This window comes from Natator depressus, chromosome 4, assembly GCF_965152275.1.
Source record: "Natator depressus isolate rNatDep1 chromosome 4, rNatDep2.hap1, whole genome shotgun sequence".
Taxonomy (NCBI): domain Eukaryota; kingdom Metazoa; phylum Chordata; order Testudines; family Cheloniidae; genus Natator; species Natator depressus.
In genome coordinates this window covers 26,878,787-26,899,876 of record NC_134237.1, presented here as the reverse complement: position 1 = coordinate 26,899,876, position 21,090 = coordinate 26,878,787, and the positions used below count along the sequence as shown (strand labels likewise).

The 21,090-nt window shown below is 38.8% G+C and overlaps 1 protein-coding gene across 5 annotated transcripts in view; it reads left to right on the top strand.

The window, feature by feature from the left end:
* Window positions 1-21,090, top strand: part of STPG2 (sperm tail PG-rich repeat containing 2) — a 431,616-nt gene that overhangs the window by 7,610 nt on the left and 402,916 nt on the right. For 4 of the 5 annotated variants that reach the window (XM_074950649.1, XM_074950650.1, XM_074950653.1 and 1 more), the window contains exons 2-4: window positions 1,267-1,376; window positions 6,325-6,483; window positions 8,142-8,306. In XM_074950649.1, the coding sequence (XP_074806750.1) occupies window positions 1,267-1,376; window positions 6,325-6,483; window positions 8,142-8,306 (434 nt within the window). The remainder of the gene's footprint in view (window positions 1-1,266; window positions 1,377-6,324; window positions 6,484-8,141; window positions 8,307-21,090) is intronic. The other variant, XM_074950652.1, reaches the window with a different exon arrangement.

The window sequence follows — 21,090 nt, the reverse complement described above, 5'->3', positions numbered from 1 at the left end:
TGCTCACCATAAGACGGTTCAATAGGACTGACTGCCGGACTTAAGAGAATGACCTGGTCAAGTCACTAAAAATTTAGTCCCTGCGCCCATGTCTGCCCAGGCGCTCCTGATCGACCTCACAAAGGCGACCAGGAGTACCTCGGACATGACGAGGACGGCTACCAGTCGTATTGTACTGTCTGCTGCCACAAGGCAATGGGTTGCTGCTATTGTGTAGCAATGCCGTACCGCGTCTGCCAGCACCCAGGAGACATACGGTGACGGTTACCTGAGCGGGCTCCATGCTTGCGGTGGTATGGCGTCCGCACAGGTAACTCAGGAAAAAAGGCGCGAAACGATTGTCTGCCCTTGCTTTCACGGAGGGAAGGAGGGAGGGAAGGGGGGACTGACGATATGTACCCAGAACCACCCGCGACAATGTTTCAGCCCCATCAGGCATTGGGATCTCAACCCAGAATTCCAATGGGCAGCGGAGACTGCGGGAACTGTGGGATAGCTACCCACAGTGCAACGCTCTGGAAGTCGACTCTAGCCTCGGTACTGTGGAAGCACTCCGCCGAGTTAATGCACTTAATGCACTTCTGTGGGGACACACACACTCGAATATATAAAACCGATTTCTAAAAAACCGACTTCTATAAATTCGACCTTATTCCGTAGTGTAGACATACCCCTAATGAATGGGCAGCCAGTGTAGTTGTTTGAATATCGGGGTAGTTTTGCACTTCTCTGTACATGTGAGAAGGAGGTCAATAGCATTCCATGGATTGATTTTCCATTGCTTAATAGTCTTTCAGTCAAAACTGGATGCCTTTCTAGGTCAACCAAATCAATGGAATTGATGCAGGAAGCATTTGGTGAAATTCTATGGCTTATGTTATGCAAGAGGTCAGACTAGAAGATCCTAATGGTCCCTCTTGGGCTTAAAATCTGTTAATTTCTTCTGTGCAAGCAGGAACCTGAAGATATAGTGTTGGAGAAGCAATAGAGAATGGGCTTCGGGACTCTGTTAGCTGCTTCAGGTCTAAAATATAATTACGGAGATGGCTTTCTGCCTTATAAAATAGCTTTATCGTTTTTCAGTCGCACACTGTAACATTATTCTTTATATATTTCCCATCTTTTCAATGGAGCAGAAAAATTAGATGAACCAAATATTTTCATTACTGAAAAATGATTTTGATGCATATATGGACTGTTTGCTTTCTTGAACTCTTGTAAGTGCGTATGTTTTACTCGGTTTTTTCCTACCCCCCTCATTTGCAGATGGCTATGCTCCATTTCTTTCTTTGACAACTCGAGACTTTGCCTTTACTTTTCCAAACGCTGAAGTTGATGTTCCAGGACCAGGACACTATGATATTGCCAAAGTACAGGTAAAGTTATAGAAGTTGCATTAAACAAGTTAAGAGAAAGGAAATTTGATCCCTGACTTTCAAAACAGTAATAACAAGTGGTGTTCATAACAAATTTCAGTGGAACAAATCAATAAACACCCTCCTCCTTACATTAAATTGGCCAGGAGTGAAAGAGACAGCATGATGGGAAGTGATCATTTGGACAAGAACTTTTATTTATATACATTCCTTTCCCCCTCCTTGTTCTGTCTCCTCATGCATGCCCCCTTTTCCCCACCTGCTCTACTTCTTTCCCCAGTGGAAAACTTACAAAAGAGCCCTTGATGCCCCCAAACATGATGTTGCTGGATGCTTGGTGACAGTTAAAAATTCATTTTTTTTCTGAGTGCTTTTAAGTAGCTGTCTGACTCCCTAGACGTTCTGTTGTTTTCATGCAGTTCCCTTCCAGTAGTAGTAGGTACTTGGTGTATAGTGTAGGTCAAGATTTCTTGGTGCTCCAATGTACTAACAGAGAATATCATTTTAAAAGAGCTGAGACCCATGAGGGTTGAGTAATGAATGCTATATTGATTTTGATAAATGAAACTGTTTAGTAATGGTTCAGTAAGAATAAAGGAAGTTCAGGTTAATGCTGGATGAATTATTTGAGAGCAAAGGCAAAGGAACCTTCTCAGGCTTGCTTGGTAGGTTTCTGTATACTCTATTACAGTGGTGCGCAAACTTTTCCAGTCGTGCCCCACCCTTACCATTTATGGAATTTGTTGCCCCCTCCTTCCATTACTAGTAATCTGAAGCTGTTTGGGTATTTTTTGCCAGGGCTCTACCCTGTAGCGAGACTGCCATAATAGCGGGAGCGGGATAAAAATTCAACAATGTGGGAGTGGGTATTGCAGGGTGGGATGGGAGCGGAATTAAAAAAATAGCCCTCCTGCACTGCAAGCAACATGAATGTCCCGGAGAGCAGCCACCACTTTCTGGCTGCCCAGCTCTGAAGGTAGCGCCGCCAGCAGCAGCAGTGCAGAAGTAAGGCCACCTTTACTTCTGTGCTGCTGCTGGTGGCAGTGCCACCTTCCACAGGCGCTGGCTTCCTCCAGCCCCCGGGGTGCTCAGATGCCCGCTCCACCCCAGGCCCTGCCCCACCCGACCCTTTCCCCCAAGCCCTCAGCCCTGCCCCACCTCTTCCAGCCCCAGAGCACACACAGAGTTGGGACCTATGCCACCTTCAGAGCTGGGCACCTGGAGAGTAGCAGCTGCTGGCCGGGGCATTCATGTGGTTTGTGGTGTGGGAGGACTGTTTTTTTTTTTTATCCCACTCCCATACCAACCTGCAATACCCACTCTATTTTTATCCCACAATACCCATTCTATTTTTATCCCCCTCGCTATTATGGCAGTGGATCCTACAGGACCTATGGGATCCCGTAGGACCCGTGGGATCCCAGTTTCTTGGTGCCCCATTAGAGAACCTCTTGCACCCCCCTAGGGTGGCATACCCCCCCGTTTGAACACCACTGCTCTATTGTACGTGTGCTTTTAGGATTTCAATAATAACATTTGAGCATAAGCTTTCGTGAGCTACAGCTCACTTCATCGGATGCATGCAGTGGAAAATACAGAAGATGTTCTTATACATACAAACCATGAAAAAATGGGTGTTTCCTACCTACACCCCCCCTCCCCCCCCACTGTTCCTCAGACGTTCTTGTTAAACCCTGGATTTGTGCTGGAAATGGCCCACCTTGATTATCATACATATTGTAAGGAGAGTGATCACTTTAGATAAGCTATTACCAGCAGGAGAGTGGGGTGGGGGGAGAGAAAACCTTCTGTAGTGGTAAACACCCATTTTTTCATGGTTTGTATGTATAAGAACATCTTCTGTATTTTCCACAGTGTGCATCCAATGAAGTGAGCTGTAGCTCACGAAAGCTTATGCTCAAATAAATTGGTTAGTCTCTAAGGTGCCACAAGTACTCCTTTTCTTTTTGCGAATACAGACTAACACGGCTGTTACTCTGAAACCAATAATAACATTAGCATTAAAGAGAAGCTGGAATTTTATTTAATTCCTTCATTCTCCATTTATCTGAAAACATTGTTTGCTTGTTAGTTAAATTTAAATCTAATAAATATATCTATCTGAAATCACTTGAAAGGCTACGGAACTGAAACGTTTTAATGATTATATAGGTCCAGATTGTATCTGGCTGCTTTGAGGATGTTGTAAGGGTGGAAAGGGTACCAGAAGGCTCCCTTCACCCCCACATCCATGCGCAGGGATTGGCCACAATTGCAGTCCCTGAGCTCTTTTGAATACAGAGAGTTGATTCCTCCTAGCATTCTCCTGTGTGCTCAAAACACTCAGAAGTGGATGGTGGGGCTCCTGGTCACCCTTCCTGTATCTGCAGCCAAAGCTGGTCAGATGTGTGGGGAGAGTATGCTGCTCCTTTGTATGCCAGAAGCTGAGGGTGGGTACTGCTTTTCTGAGGCAGTACTGCTCATTACTACCCCCAAAGTGGGCCAGTGCCTATAACACACAGTTGAAGTTGTTATAACTGTGTATTATAAGGAAGTCTGCAAGTCAACAATCTCAATGTAAATACATAATTTAATTTTAATTAAGATGAGGTATTAAACACTTGAGTTTACAGTTCACTTTTGGAATTAAAACAAAACATGACTTTCATGCTATCTGTTAGCAATTATGAAATATGTAAAAACAATGCAATTAGTGTACACATTAAACAATTTCTAAAGTGTGCTGCTATTTTACAGTGGAAAAATTCATTATTATGAATATGTCATTGTAATGTAGTATATTTGTTTTTTGCCCTTCTCCATTGCAGGCTCTTTTAAGACTTGCTGACTACAGTTTACAGCCTCCAGTGGGAAAAGGCAGTAATGCAATCAATTTCATACTAGCACGCTGTAACAGCAATCATAGTTAAAAGTATCAGAAGGTCTCTTCAGTGCTCTTCATCACGTTTTGTCTTCTTGCTGAATCTTGCTTCTGTTTTAATTTGTAGTGTGAAAAATTAAATAATCCCTCAAAATAGCAGTTTATATATACTAATCTTTAATTGTAATTGTAAATTAGCTGTGTAAGGAAAAGGTACTTCGGGCTTTGGCAGCACTTAGGCCTTGTCTACACTACGGGTGGAGATGGATCTAAGTTATGCAACTTCAGCTACGTGAATAATGTAGCTGAAGTCGTTGTACCTAGATCTACTTACCACAGGGTCCACACTACGCGATGTCGACTGGAGATGCTCTCCTGTTGACTCCCCTTGTGCTTCTTGTTCAAGTGGAGTACAGGAGCTGACCGGAGAGCGATTGGCGGTTGATTTAGCGGGTCTAGACCTGCTAAATCGACCGGAGAGCGACTGCCAAGGCATCTATCGCCGCGCGTTGAACCCCCGGTAAGTGTAGACAAGCCCTTAGAGTTGATTATCAGTCATCCAGTGTGGAACTTGTAGACAGCCATTTTCTTTTATGGCCGGGTAGTGGTGGGGGGAAATACTATAAACAGTGCACAAGTACACCTGTTTTAGACAGACATTTTATTCCTTTCCTCCCTGATATATCCTAATATATTATGTTACTTTGTTTCATTAATGTCACACTAATACTGTATTTCCCTGAAATCTGACATAATGCAGCACACACGATGGAATGTGATATGACCTAAAACAACACAGGTAAAATGAAGTAAACAAAGCAATTTCTGACATTTTATATTTCTGTAAAATTTGCATTTGTAGAGTAATTATAAAAATGCATTTCTGTAACTTCTGGTTTACTAATTGGTTATGGATAGGTTGTGCTGTTATTGTCAATGATTGTCAGGTACAGTAGCAGCACTAATGCTGAAATAAGGTATTTGGTGCTCCTCTGAGGTTCTATTCCCAGAATATGTCTTAGTTCCCTTTAAACTGCAACATTGGGAGTACCTCATTTGTGTTTCTTCTACTGTGTTCTGAAGAAAATGGCAAAACCTATTCATATTATGAGCCAACTCTAACCTCTACAATAGCTGCATGAGTTGTAATTCTGTAAGTACTGTCTCAAGGTGTCGGGCATCAGTAGCTCCTCCCTCCCCTTTGGACTTCCTCCTTACATCCCTTCACTTCCTTGAAGGCCTATCAAAGACCTCAGCCCCCAAGAAGGGACAGTGACAGGCACTCATTAGAAACCAAAGGTCACATAGTTGGTGGTTCTAAAGCTGTCATCATCTGGATTCTTATAATGGAACTCGTTTACTATTGGTGCTGCTGCTACTTCTTAATCATTGATCAGAAGAACACAACCTATTGATTCTGGACCCAGTGTATTGAAAATGCAGAAGCTTTTGTATGTACAATTCAACTCAAATTTGTTAAACGTATTGATATTTATATAGAAGGAACCAGTGGTCTAACTTTTGGTGGCACAGCATTAGATAGTAAGTTCTCTGGGGCAGAGACCATCTTTTTGTTCTGTTTGTACAGTACCTACCATGTTGGGCTCCTGGTCCATGTTTGGGGCTCTCTTAGGTGCTACTGCAATATGAACAAATAGATGATGATAATAAATTATATAGTGTTTTTCCTTTACTAGAAAAAGAAGAAACAACAACTAATATCTTATTGCATTAGAAAGCACAGGGATACTTGTAATTTGCTGAGGAGTATTGCTGTAAGAAATTTTAAAATAGCATTTCATTAGAGAATGCAGAGGTGAAACAAACATTTTCAGCCTCTTTGTCTAAATAGTTGCATTTCCTATTTTAAGTCAAGTAAAACAAAACTGAGAAAAGAAAATTGATCTGCATCTAGAGTATTTTAATATAAATTAGTGCACACTTTGTCAGCTCTTTGGTTTAAAGGACTGGCTATCAACTGTTTTTTTATTTTGTGAAGTTCTTGTCAAGTTCATAATTAATTTTACTTTATAATTTTAAAGAATATTCATGTTTTCATATTTTTAGAATAATATAAAAGGTGGTGAGAGTCTGCAGAACAAAGAAAAACGTTTCAAAGAGATCCGTACAGAAACTCCAGGACCGGGAAGCTATAACCAACCTCCTGCTGTGGAGTTAGAGATTAATAACAGGAAGGAGAGAGAGCCTAAAGAACATAGTCAACAGGTATGTTAATAAAAAAGGACTATGCCATATTAATTGATCACAAATGTAAACATAAAATTCGTGAAAACACTAGTAAACATATTACTGAATTTAATCTTTTCAAAACCAGCCTGATGTAGTACAATTGCATACCTACAGTGATGCTCACAATTATCACAAGACAGATCAGTTGATGAGAGGAAGTTGAATTAATGCAGGGAAAATAAATACTGAAAAATGAAGCAAACAATAACCTGTAGAACTACTATGAAACCATTTCAAATAAGAATAAATCTTTTAAAAGACTAATCTTCCAGTATACACTAAAACTACAATCTTCTCTCTGCCTGATTCAGAGGAGGGATGTGGATCCACTTCTCCTACCTCCCAGATGAGTGCCTCAATCACCATGCTGTAGAGTAATTCTCACTTCTTCTCTTTGGTTCAAGAGATATTTATATATTTATGCAAAGTGGAATGGTGTCAACAGGCGAGGTTGAGGAAAATAGCATGTAGCCTGGTGGCTAGGGTGCTCAGCTGGCAGGGGAGAGAACCAAGTTCAAGGACCTTCTCTGAGGAATACTTAAGTGTCTACACAAAGTAGAAAGCTTCAACAGGAGAGATCAAGAGCAACCCAACCCAGAAAAATCTATAGCCTAGTGGTTCCGATGCTCACCTGGGAGTGGGGAGGTAAGACTTCAAAGCTAGCTCAGGTATGCCTACCTGTGCTGCAATTACACCTCCCTACTGCTGTTAGACATACCCTCAGGGAGCAGTCAGAAGGTTACTTGGTGCTTCCCCATTGGCTACAGTGTATGTGATTACCTGTACTGGCCCTTTCCCTGGTAGAGCAGTAGAATTTCATGGGTCTGTGCTTGAGTAGTGTGCAGACTCAAAAATCCATGTTCAGCACAGATTTGGTGGTCTGACATTTACTGAAATAGGGTATAGCAACATTTTAATTTATATGGGTTAAATTTATAGTTACCAGAAAGTTTTTTAAAGAGCTTCTGTAGTTAACTTCAAATAGAGTAGAACTCCTTAGATGTGTTTTGCATCGTTGCTTTATTGTATCATTCTTTATGTGCCAGCTTTCCTCATGTGACTTTTATTTGTAATTTATCAGCATGGCAGTTGAATTACCTTTGGGTCATAAATGACAAAAGTTTATTGCACATTTGGTAGTAATAGATTACTGAAAGAAATGAGATTACAGTCAATTATATAGGAAGGTACTAATGTAATCATAAAGATTACTGTGTAAATTTTATTTTACCAAACTATTAGTAGAATTTATATCCATGCAAATAAACAGATCAGAAATTTGAAGTTAGCTGAAAAGGGATAATATCAAATTGGGGAAATCTACACAGAAAAATAAAGTTAAATTTTCACTCTGCCAATAAGATTATATGAATGCAAAGTGCTGTACTGTTATCCTTCTACATATGTGACATTATAAGGTTCAGTGGTTACTTAATGATTCACTCGTACACTGACATCTATTAAAAGTACATGTGCTTTAAAATATAAAAATGAAAAGTTAATATTCTAGACCACCTTTTTAATAAAGTGTAGGGCTGTATCTTTTTCTTTGGGTGCATTCACCTTCGGTTTATGCAACATGGGTGCCATGTGTTTGTGATCTAATTTAAAGCACAATCTAATTGTTTTTACAGAGGACTGCTGGCAGTATAAAACTCTACCGAAAAGTGGATGGTCCCTCTATCCCTTCTCCTGGCCAAGCATTTGGGTATGAAGAAGCTGAGGATGGCACTCTTATTAAACAATACCCACCTCAAAGAGATGTGACATTGGGTCCAGCATACTATCGACCAGTAATTGTAAGTAATTTTAGAACAATTTCATAAGACTGGCCACAGGATTACAAAATAATTTAAGGTTGATCTTTAACTATAAAAGGTTGTCATGACATATTTTCTCTTAAGAGTGAAAGTTAATGGTGTTGGTACCATTATATATTTTGGGATGGCTATAGAGCCACTTTCATTTTTGATTTATATGGGTGCAACTCCATTGAAATAAGTTGAGTGGGACCTACTTCACTATTATTGAATTTGGCACAAAGAATAGAAAACAGTATAGATTTAAAAGGTCGTTGCTACTACCTCTTCTAGTTCCACCTGGCTGGAAAGGGAACACGAAAGTAGCCATTAGTTTAGCAAGCAATGCTGTAAAGAGCACAAGGGCTGAATTAAGAAGGAATGTGCTTGTGGGCTGGACAAACCGTCCTCTTCTGGTCCCACCAGTTTCTGCAGAATTCAAGATTTCTTTTTAAAATAAATTCAGTTTCTAGCTCTTTTGGTGGCAAAGCTATCCTTCTGAATACCAAGCTGAGGCAGTTGTCTTAATGAATTTACAGACTGAAACAATAGCTTTAAGGGATACAAACTGACTGATATATTGGGTCCTACCAAATTCATGGTCCATTTTGGTCAATTTCACAGTCATTGGATTTTAAAAATAGTAAATTTAATGATTTCAGCTATTTAAATCTTAAATTTCACAATGTTATAATTGTAGGGGTCTGGACCCAAAAAGGAGTTGGTGGGTGGGGTTGCAAGGTTATTGTAGGCGGGGTTGTGCTTCCCATCCCATCCCATCCTTACTTCTGCACCATGCTTACTTCTGCACTGCTGTTGGTGGTGGTGCTGCCTTCAGAGCTGGTCAGCTGGAGACTGGTGGCTGCTGGCTGGGAGCCCAGCTCTGAAGGCAGAGCCACCCTCAGCACAGAAGTAAGCATGGTGCAGAAGTAAGGATGGGATGGGATGGTATTGCCACCCTTACCTCTGCGCTGCTGCCCGCAGAGATGGGCCCTCAGTCAGCAGCCCCCACTCTCTGGCCGCTCAGCTCTGAAGGCAGCAGCGCAGAAGTAAGGGTAGCAATACCACAACCCTCCTAAAATAATCTTGCAACCCCCCCACCCCACCACCGCAACTCCCTTTTGGGTCAGAACCCCCAATTTGAGAAATGCTGGTCTCTCCCCCATGAAATTTGTATAGTATAGGGTAAAAGCACACAAAAGACCAGATTTCACAGTGGGGAAACTGGATTTCACGGTCTGTGATGCGTTTTTCATGGCCGTGAATTTTGTAGAGCCCTACTTCTGTATCTAAACAGGCTGTTTATGCTGAAGCAAGTTAGAAATTTTGACAAACTATTTTGATGTTGATAATTTTAGCAAAAATATTCATTTCCTTTGGGATTGCAGCCAGAGCTAGAGTGGAATACTACCATTCTTCCCCTTCACCCCAGTCTCTTCCCTGAACGAGTGGTAGATGAAATAAAACTAATGGCAAGTAAATAATAGTCAAACTCTTATCCATAGTTTGCTTTGTAGTCTTCTGTATTTTTGTCAGGTTGCTTTACATGGTGCATAGAGTAATTAATAATCTCATTATTTGCCAGTTATCACAAAGAATGATGTGGGCTGCTGGGGCAACTGAGAGCAGGGAAAGCTGTCTCTTTTGTATTCTCAATGCATCTCCTGCTAGTCCAGGGCAGTGTGGAGGAAAAAGAGGAAGCAGCCACACTTGAATGTAGATCGATGAGGAAGAGGGCAGAGTGGGGAGAGAGACAGAGCAAGCTGGGGTGGGGAAGACAGGAACAGGAGAAGAGGGAGATGAGGACATAAGGGCACAGGCTGGAGTAGGACATTCTAAAGTTTGGAGGCAGGACGGGGCAGGCTGGGAAGATGATGCCGAAGGGTCTATAACCATTAGAGCACAGTCCCCTTCAGAACCTGGAATACTTGTGTAACATTTTCATCATCTTATTTTAAAGCGGTATGATTTTGACTTATGTTTTGTAGTTTCTCTGCAAGGGCTTGATCTTGCAATGTGCTGAGCATTTGGCCCAAATCCAGCAAAGCACTTAAGTGAATGTGTTACTAAAAGTATATGAATAGTCCCATTGACTTTAATGAAACTTCTTACATACTTAAAGTTATGAATGGGCTTAACTCCTATGCTTTATCTGGGGCAGACTGCTCAGACCCTTGTATGACTGTATCTCAAAGTTGAAAGTTTATCCTGAAGTTTAGAGACACCAGTGCACATGCCTCTAATTTGAGGTTAATTCTTTTGTAAAGTGATTTAATAATGAGTAACACTGTCTGGAGAGACATCTGAGGGAAGTCTTGTTCACTTGTAATTCAACCCTGGTTGATCACAATTGCTTATGTGCTGGAGATTGGGAAATGGCAGTAGAGAAACACTGTCTTGCAGTCCTACTCCCTGAAACACAAGAGCTTTTATGGCTGTTTTGTGTTTTCAGGGTCTTAATTTGCTTTGGCACCATCATTTATTTTTTTAAAGAGTAAAGCATCACTGTAAAAAACAAACAGAATACCCCTAGTATCTTGCCCATATGCTCAGGGTTTAGCTGATAGCCATATTTGGGGTCGGGAAGGAATTTTCCTCCAGGGCAGATTGGAAAAGGCCCTGGAGGTTTTTCACCTTCCTCTGTAGCATGGGGCATGGGTCACTTGCTAGAGGATTCTCTGCTCCTTGAAGTCTTTAAACCATGATTTGAGGACTTCAATAACTCAGACATAGGTGAGAGGTTTTTTGCAGGAGTGGTGGGGTGAAATTCTGTGGCCTGCATTGTGCAGGAGGTCAGACTAGATGATCATAATGGTCCCTTCTGACCTAAATATCTATGAATCTCTGAATCTAGTACGTTCTGTAGTAAAATCTGGAAACTTTAATGAAAAAACCCAACATGAGTCCAAAATAAAAAAGGACCCAACAGAGATGTCTGTACAACTAACTAGTGCAGAAATGGCATCTCTGTTAGACTTTTGGTCACCACCTTTCCTGTTTTAATCATAATGCTTACCTGCCCATCAGAGACTCTACTTTTTTTTCTGCAGTAGAATGTCAACATAAATCAGGAAATAGTATGGGTTAAAATGTTCACAGATTTCTTAGGAATTTAGCTGTTTGACTTCCATTAACATTTATGAGAATTAAACATCCAAATCTCAGTTGATTTGCAAAGAATGTTTATTCCAAAGGACATTGGGACCTTGTCTTTATTTTTTAAGTGTGCAATGAAGACTTGTTGTGCAATCTTTGGTTGTTTTAGTTTGATCCCAAATGACTGCCTACCCAAAACATTAGTTATTGTCTTCAAGGGTTTTCAGACAGGTAAGTCCCCTCTATAGCTGAAAGCACCTGAAGCCAATGATATGTCTTTGCTGCAGACAAAGTATTCTCTTTACTGTGGAATAACTAACATGCATTAGCTGTCCTGATGTAAAATCCTAGTGAAGACATGGCATTGTAGTTTTTACCACAAGGTTAAATAGAGAAGTTGACCATTGATGGGGAGTATAGGATTGACCTTGCCTAGCTCACCTTGCGATTAAAAACATCAGTGCCATGTCTTCACTAGGATTTTGCAGTGGGATAGCTTATCTGTGTTAGTTATCGCACAGTAAAAACACAACTTTTTTGGCAGTGAAGACAAAGCTTTAGACGACTATAAAGCCAACATGGGAAAGTAGACCACTGAAATGTTGACCACTGGGTAAGTGAGAGAAAGGAAAAGAAAGTTCCCGTTCTGCTGTTGGCAGCAACAGCTGCTCTCCCATCTTGAAGGGCTAGACTGTTGATTAAATCCCCTTATACTTTTATGAGAGCATAACTAGACCATTAGAAGGCCCAGTTTCTGGAAAAGTCCACTGGGTCAGGTACTTTTTGGGTATTAAAAAGGGCAAAAAAGCATGAAGCCATGGAAGTGGAGGGGAGGTTTGAAGCTGAGATCTGGAATAAAAATGCCTGGAGATAGCTCTTTCCTCCAAAGTCAGAACAGAGTCAGTACTTACCTATTATTGCTGAACTGGATGTCCTGAGCCCCCAAGAGGGAAATTTCTTGATCAAAACAAAAAAGCAGAGACAACTTAGATACTGATGTTTCCCTGATCCTTCAGGGAACTAATGACCATTCTGGTCCTTCAGGGAGGGAAAAAATCTGCTGTTATTTAGCAATGTGATGCTAACTTCCTTTTTTATTTTCTATGGGTGGTGTGTCATTTGTTGGTTCTCTCACATCAAGCTTATATGGTGATTTCTGCTTTAAAAGATTTGTAAGTTAACAGGGATTTTCTCTTTATGGATTTCTGGTGGGATGACTTTGTTTTTGGTGATCAGCTGGAGTGGATTTGACCAAATGTCTGGATCTCTCAGAGTTAAGGAATTACACGTTTGTAGTTTATGAAAATTAAACTGAACTAAAACCAACCAAGGCAATATGTTACACTGACAAATTTTTCTGCAAAAACAAAACAAAAACAGTACAAATGTATATAAGTCACTAGTCACTTAATGTAGCTCATCTGCAAAATGCATGTGATGCAAACGTGTTTAGATTCCGTGCTCTTGTTCTAGAAGAGGTCTCTTGAAGCTTTTCCTTTTTCTTTTGTCTTGTGTAAATTTTTGCCCATTTCTATTTGTTGTCTGTGACAAGGTGCTATCAGCAGCATCCTAATCACTGACATTGCTTCAGCCGGAGAAGGCAGCAGGCCCCGCTGAGGGCAATTATACACTTTCTGTATGGGGAGTGTGAGAACCTGGGTGACCATCACTGGGCTAACAAGGTAATTGGGGAGAATATAAGGGGAGGAAATAGAAAGCAAGGGGTAGCTCAGAAGGAGGCTCAGAGGGTGAGCTTGTGTGTGGGAGTGAGAGCTCCATGGAGGCCTACTGTTGCTGTAAGCCTGCAGTGAACAATGTTATTATGTAAGAGAGGAATAAATACATTCCTTGATGCAAGATAAGCAGTCTGGTGTTTGTGACTGTGAAACTACCTAAACTAGACAGGTAGTGCAGTTCACTGGGTAGTGATGAAGGTGTCCTGTGAGTGTCCCAGTCGGTGGCATTTGTCTTGAACAAGATGCAATACGAAGTTCTGTATTTTAGCTGAATGGCATATAATCACTGCTCTTTGTTACAGTTGCATTGTGGGTTTGAGTCATTTACAGATAGCCCTTATTACTTAAAACTTCACCTTATTCATCGTAATGGGAGAGAGTAATTTTTAGTTTGTAACTAACAAAAATAAATATGGGAATAATTCAGCACTTCTTTGTAGTTACTGTTTATTCCCTGTAACTATTTTTCCAGCAAGTGCATTAGGGGGCAGCAGAGTCATTACGTTGACTCAGTTCCTAATGATTTCCAAGTGTTATATGCTAACATTGAACAGGAGTTGAAGTTGTTAGCTTTTCCATTTGAAATCCCATTTTCTATTGGTGTATTATGCTGCTGCTATAGCAGAGTCTTCATGTAATACTTCACATTTTCAAAGCACTATGCAAACATAAATAACCTCTCAAAATACCTATGTGATTAAGGTACATTTTATTTCAGTTTACAGATAGGTTAAATGACATTCAAAGCTGCACAGTAAAATTAGTGTTTGAGCTTGGATCAGATTTAAGAATTCCTGGCTCAGGAATGTTTCACTGGAGCATTCTACCTTACTGTATGTTGGTTGTTTAAAAGGGTGGAAAAAAGCACTCTGGCAAAAGCTTGCTATACAAGGTTTTATTCAAAATTCACATTTCTGTATAACTTTAAAAAATCATATTTATTTAGACATTTTACATTCTAAATGTAAAAGAATAAATTAAAGTTTCCAAAAACTTAAAATGGTTTTGATTTTTAAAAAATTGTCAATCATTTTGTAATTGATAAATCTGAATAATTTTTTAACATTTTGATCTATACTGAGATTAATGGACACAATAGGGTTTCTGAAATTTTGGATAGAGAATTCTGTACAAGTTACTTTATAAATGCCAAATGGTGGTGAAAAGAATTTTTAAAATAATACTGTGGCTATGATTGAGTTGAAGAAAGTTTTCTCCACCGCCAACATAGTTTCGTCAAAGTCCTGACTACTGGATCTCTATACTGCATATATATTTGGGGTGTCTTCACCCTGACACTGTCAAGTGTTTTGCACTGTGAGACTTTTCTATCTATTTTGTGGACAAGTCTGATTGTATTCATACAGGGTTGACTGCTTCCGAGGTAACTGTTCTGTGATGAGGTAGACAACAAAATTTGAGAGGTTCTGTGAGAACTTTGGATTTCAGTTTACAAACTCGGTCTGTATCCTTCATTGGTTGAAGAAAGGGGAAAAAAAAACAACTCCTCACCTTGCAAGGGAATACAGAAGAATACGGGTTCTCTTATTGGTAGGGATTATCAACACCTCTCTACACAAGGTGCTGAAGTGTTTTTCTAAATGAGTGTAGATAATCTTGCCAATAATTTCTGTCTCTAATTTGCTTTCTTTAGGAATAGGTTATGAGAAGTTAACAGTGAGGCAGTTCTGCATTTTTTTTTTGTGCTTGTGGTGGTGTTTGTTTGTTTGTTTTGATTTCCTCAATCATTTTAGCCTGATTTTAGATCTGGATACCGTTTTTGGGAATTGGCAAAGACCAGGGTGAGAGCCTGGCTGTGCTGAAGGCAATGATAAAACTCCCACTGACTTGGGTTACAGCCTTGTTCGGGATAGAAGTAATCATGTTTAAGTATTTTCATTCTTCTGTGTCTGACTGGGCTCAAAGGGTCGAACTGGGCAACTGCTCATTTGTTTTGAGGGCTCTCTTACATAGAGGTACTATAAGGCTGTGATTTGTAACTTTTGTTTCAATATAGAAACAGTTCGTTATATATTACAGATGATAATCTTTCTAACCAGGTGTGGCTAACACTGTAAATAGTTTCTGTAAGATTTGTTAATATCTTGATTTTGAAAATATTGCTTGTGGGACTACATAAGCAATAACAATCCCAGTCTGTGTTTTCGTCAGTGAATATACATGGTAGACATACACCAGCATTTCAGAACTGGAGAGTTTTATTGTACTAATAAATGAGTTCCTTTTTTTATAATTTTTTTGAAAATTTGATTTTAGAACACCTATATATTTACAAAAGGTGTATCTGTTTAAATTATAGTTTTTACTTATTGTTTCCTTTCGTCCAATAAGAGGCTTAAGTGCTTTACAGTTAACAAAACAATATAAAACAATATTAGAAAAGAAATAAAATGATAAAAAGCCCAAACAAAGTTGACAATATATTTAAAATATTTTTCAGGTATTCTTTTCTTTCAGTATGTATTATGCAGTGCCTGTGATAGTCTGTTTTTCTATTTCTGCTTTCTCTTTTTCCTAGATTACTGAGTTTCTTTGCTTATAGAGAGATGGTGTGGGAGAACTGTATAGTTTTTCTCATATTAATGTGTGCACTACTTTAGTCCAGACCTTCCCTTCTGATCCTTCTTTCCCTCATCTGCTACTGTTCTCATGTGACTCCCCGGGGTTGGCCTAGTCTTTTCCCATGGGTACTATTTTGGATAAGCAATTGAATTCCCAAAGCACTCTGAGTTTCAACCTGATCTAAGGCCTCAGTCCAGCAAAGCACTTAAGCAAGTGTATAACTATAAGCATGTGCATAGGCCGGATGACTACTACTCACATGCTTTAAGATAAACATATTTAGGTACTTTGGTGGATTCGGGTGGCTTATATGCAGTACTAATAAAAATCTGTCGCTGCTCCTTGTGATACTGGGCCAGACCCTTTGATACTGATGGAGCTCTGCAGAGACTTTAATGAAAATAACCATTTGCTATTTTTATAATACAAATACTTACGTTGTTTAAACTGATCACAGTGCTCTAAGAGTTAGTTTTAAAAAAAAGGTGGTTTATTTTCTGTGTTTCTTCCAGGGAGCCATGTGAAGGGTTTACATGTTGGCAGCTGCTGGTGGGAGTGTCAGGCTGGGACTTAGGGAACTCTTTGGAAATCGGGCTGTTTGACCATAAAATAGCGGTTGGAGGGAACTGTGCTGGTACAGTGTGATAAGGACAGACTAGATGAATAGAGCAGCAGAATGGAGAGGTCTGACCTGAGAGCTGCTCTCTATTCTAAAGTAACAGGATCTGCAAAAGGCTTACTCCCATTGTGAAGATGGTGGCATTAGCAGCTCAAGTTAGGAAAAGGGAAGAAAAATAGCTAAATCAGGTGTATTATTTTTTTAAAGATTTCTTTAAATATATTTTAAAATACATGTATACAAAAGTATAGTTTATTTACACTACTTCATGAAATATGTAATTTGTGAGTGAGCTGGTTATAAAGGTTCCATAAGCCGTGTATATGTGTAGTTAGTTTGTCCACATCTTCAGGCAATTAGGTCACAGCTTTAATCCAAGCCGTTTTATGACCACACATACATAAAGTTTTACGTAACATTTCAGAATATGAAACACATATTTTTCTTCCATTTAAAACAGCATGTGGAATCATCCCAAATCTGCTTTTCAAAGTTGGGTATTCAAGCTAAGAATACAGCTGGAGTCTGACACTGACATATTAGCTAAATTTGGAATCATGCTGGGAACTACCTGCGTGCTTCAACACTGGAAGGCAGTCCATTAGTGCCTGAAATTAATGCACTCTGGGACTTTTAATTCTTCACGGAATCTATTTCCATATTTAATTACGGGAAAGTCATAGAAAAAAGTTACAAAGCACCTTCTTCATCTATTTCATTGTCAACGGGAGTGGCGATTAGTAATTCTTCTTCAAGTTATACTGCAATGTTCACTTAAAATAATGCAGCTCCTTGCTGAGTTTGCTTCAATTAAGCCATATTTTATTTGCTAATGACTTACCAAGCTGACAGTGACCTTGAAGTTGGTATTGTCAACACTTCTTGGCATAAAGAGCTTGGTGATTTAGAGTTATTAAGAGTGCATCAATTTATTCTTCAGTCTATGACAGTATTTCTAAAAGGCTTTTTAATTCCATTACAGATGGGATATTTTACCTGAGTAATGCAAAGGGTAGTGAGTTAAGTAGCAGTCAGTTTATATTATTTTTAATGCAGAGTTTTAATCTGTGTATATAAGATGATGTTTTTAAAGTGTTTTGAGTTTGAAAAATAATAGGCAGTTATTGGATCACCTTTAAAATTGTGGAACTGCTTGAATCACTAAAAATGCTCTCTTGATGTCAAATGTTTGTGGACTCGAAGATTCTTGACTTACTTCTTAAACATTTAAGTATTGGATTTCAGTGTGGAATGAAAAAAGCATATTGTATGACACTCCATCAGGAAAAAAAATCTCAAAAATTTAAAAAAATGCGTAGATGATTTAATCTTTGTCAAAGCCATTGGTGACAGTAACATTGAGCTTAGTAATAAATGAAAAGTTAATTCTTTATGAAGGTTGTTCAATAACCTTAAATACAAGAGATTCAGTAATTCATTTACATTTATATAGGTTTATAACTTTGTATACTTTCTCAGATAATCATGCCATGATAGTAAAACTAAAGGTCTGCATAATTATGAAATAAGCTGTAGGGGCTGAGTAGAAAGTTTTAGGTCATTAAAATAACATATAGGACAAATCACTGTGATAATGAACTTTAGAGTGTCTGTCATTAAAACTAGTTCTGTATTTCTCAATTCATTGTTTTGCCACACTCCCCCTTTCGGAAGGTGATGTTGCATGTCTTTTTAATCCAAATACACAATGCATACATAATTAAAATGCCAACTCATGCAGGTTTGCCTTTGGGGATTTTATCATTAGTTAGTTTCTATTTCCTGAAATTTTATATGTTAGACAGTGTCTGTCTTCAAGTGAAGAAAGACCTAACCTTGCATAGTGAGCTCAGAAGACAAGCAGCTGGTAATGCTACATATTTTTTTAAAGGTAAAAAAATAATTGCATTAAAATGTAATTTTCCTGATTGATGCATTTTAATTACTTTATTTTTGTGTTTCCTTACTTGATCTGATTTTGGCTCTGTATGCTGAATATGAATTATTTTTAATTGTTTTTCATTGGGCCACCATTTTCCTCATCCATATCTCTAAAAATTGACTTGTTCTATATTGTCTTAAAAAATGAATAACATACTGTAGAAATTAACTTTAATGGAACCATCAAGATGTTCACATACCATAACTGACAAAATCGGATTATAAAATCGGATTTCCCTTCCTCGTGCTATCCCTTTACAGGGTCACATCTAAAATTGTAGTATAAGGTCTTTGGAATAGGGACTGTACCATTGTATCTGTTTTATGAAGTGCCTAACACACTTTTGAGTGCTGAATAAATGATATATAATAAATGAAAATACATCTGTTCCTTACATAGTCAATTTCCAATAATTAGCAAACTAAGGCCCAATTCAAGAAGACACTTAAGTTAAGCATGTGGGTAAAGCACAAATATGAAAATTATTTTGAACTTCTGTAAACTAAATAAAGCAATTCTAAAATTGCTCATTGAACAAATCATATGTCTTAAACATTTTACTATATAAAGCATTACTAAAGGCATTTATAGCAATATTTTGAAGTTGGGGTAACATAGTTATGATGTACTGAGCGCAGGCTACTTAAGACATTTTTTAAATTAGTACATATCTGATTAGTTTTCTTTCCAGAGCCGCCCGGGGCGGGGGCAAGTGGGACAATTTGCCCCAGGCCCCGGGGCAATATACTATACTATAGTATTGCAACTTTTTTTTATGGAAGGGCCCCCGAAATTGCTTTGCCCCAGGCCCCTGAATTCTCTGGGTGCCACTGTTTCTTTCCTACCACTATTAGATTACATAATGTGTGCTAAAAAATAAATTAGTAAGGGAGCAAGACAAATAATTTTCCTATTAATCATGCAATGTGTTCAAATTTAAAAGATGCATAGAAAATATTTTTTATTTAGTGTCCTTTTCAATTTTTCATGGAAAATAATTTTTAAAGATAGGGTGAAATCCTGCCTTATTTAATCAATGGCAAAACTCCCATTGACTGCTGTGGAATAAGCCAGAGTTTTTAAAGCAGGCTTTGTATGAAGTAGGAGAATCCCTGCTATAACTTTTTAATGTCTCTCAAATTTTTTTAAAAATTTTTATATGATTTCCAATACCACTATCATTAAACACACCATCCATTTTATTTATAGGATAACAAAAGGACTTTGTATATACTTCAAGGACATTCAGGATATAAAAAGTTCAATACATATGTGTCTTTAATATATACTTCTGAATAGAATTTAACTATGGGCCAGATACTCTTGCACTGTATGAAGTTATTAGCTCGCCAGGTATTGCTTCCCTTGAGAGAAAAGCAAAAACATATTAATGAAATGATGTCCTAGTAACATGACAGTCTACCTGTGTCCATTTTCCTTCTTAGTGGGCCTTGATATCCTTGCTATAGCTCTGAGTATTCTTTCTTAAAATTTTCCCCTGTTCATCCCCCACAACCTTGCTATTTTCACAGCAGCCATTCTTCTGGATGGGATTCCATTTGAAGGACATTTATATTTCACCCATTAAGTGGTCAAAGAAATTAAGACTGACTGGTGTGAGGCCATTCTCACTCAATGTCTCCACAGATCATGGACGATATGTTGGAGTTCAGGGCTATCAAGCTTTGGGGGTCCTCTGACACCTAGCCAGAGTGGTTCAAATGGACCGGACGTTTCCTGCTGTGGGAAGGTTCTGCGCCATGCACAGATCCCCACAGGATGATCTGGCCCTAATCTTTTCCAATTAAATAAAGTTGGATCTAGCCATATCTGAACAAAGGCATTATTTACAGTTGTGGCTATATACTAGAACAATAGTAAATGTTGCCTGACAGAAGTCACCTGATGGTGCTAAAGTCCTGTTAACTGTGAAAATTAGAGGTAGTTCTCACCAAGAATCTATTATATAATTTTTCTATATATATAATAGTGGCATCTTATGCCAGTTATAGGAGGTGAAAGTGAGGTAGAGGTGCACAAGAAAGGAAAATATTTTGGTTTCTTAATTTTGTAACAGTTGACAAAATTTTATGTAAAATTTGTAAGCATTTGAATTTTAGTGTATAGCGGGCACCCCTGCAAATGGGTAGAATGCATCCAGGAATTATACATTTTTGACAACGGGGTCAAAACTATGTCAGACATTTTATCTCTATGTTTTCAGATCTGTGAATTCATGTGCATATTGGAAAAAGGTGACAGGGAAGATGATCATCCTTCTTGAACAAGGACTTTTGCTAATCAAACTTTGTTTGTACTAAACAGTATATGTGCTTGGACTAACATTTCACCAAGGACAGCATCCTGGATGCAGAGTCCATTAATGGCGGCAAAGAGAATAATTTTTAAGATATTGGAAAGACAGGGCTCCCACAACAGAGGCTGAATGGACAGTTAGCCTTACTCAGATTGCATCTCTTGGGATAATGATTTTTTTCATATGCAAGGAAGGGAGATCTATTTGAAAACATGTGGAAACCATTTATGGATTATACTTATGGGTCTGGATTAACATGTGAAAATATATGCTGCACTATATTTGTTAGGTGCATAGCTATATAGGGAAGACGAAACCTTTAAATATGCATTCCACCATCAAGTATTCTGGTTCTTGTTTTGTTTTATTCTCTGGGCAAGTAGTTGAAGGAGTGCTCATGTTTTCAGGTAGATGAGAGTAACAGTATTCTCTGATGGTGTTGTAAGCATATGCATTATGAGTCTGACACATGAAGAAAAGGGCCAGTATAA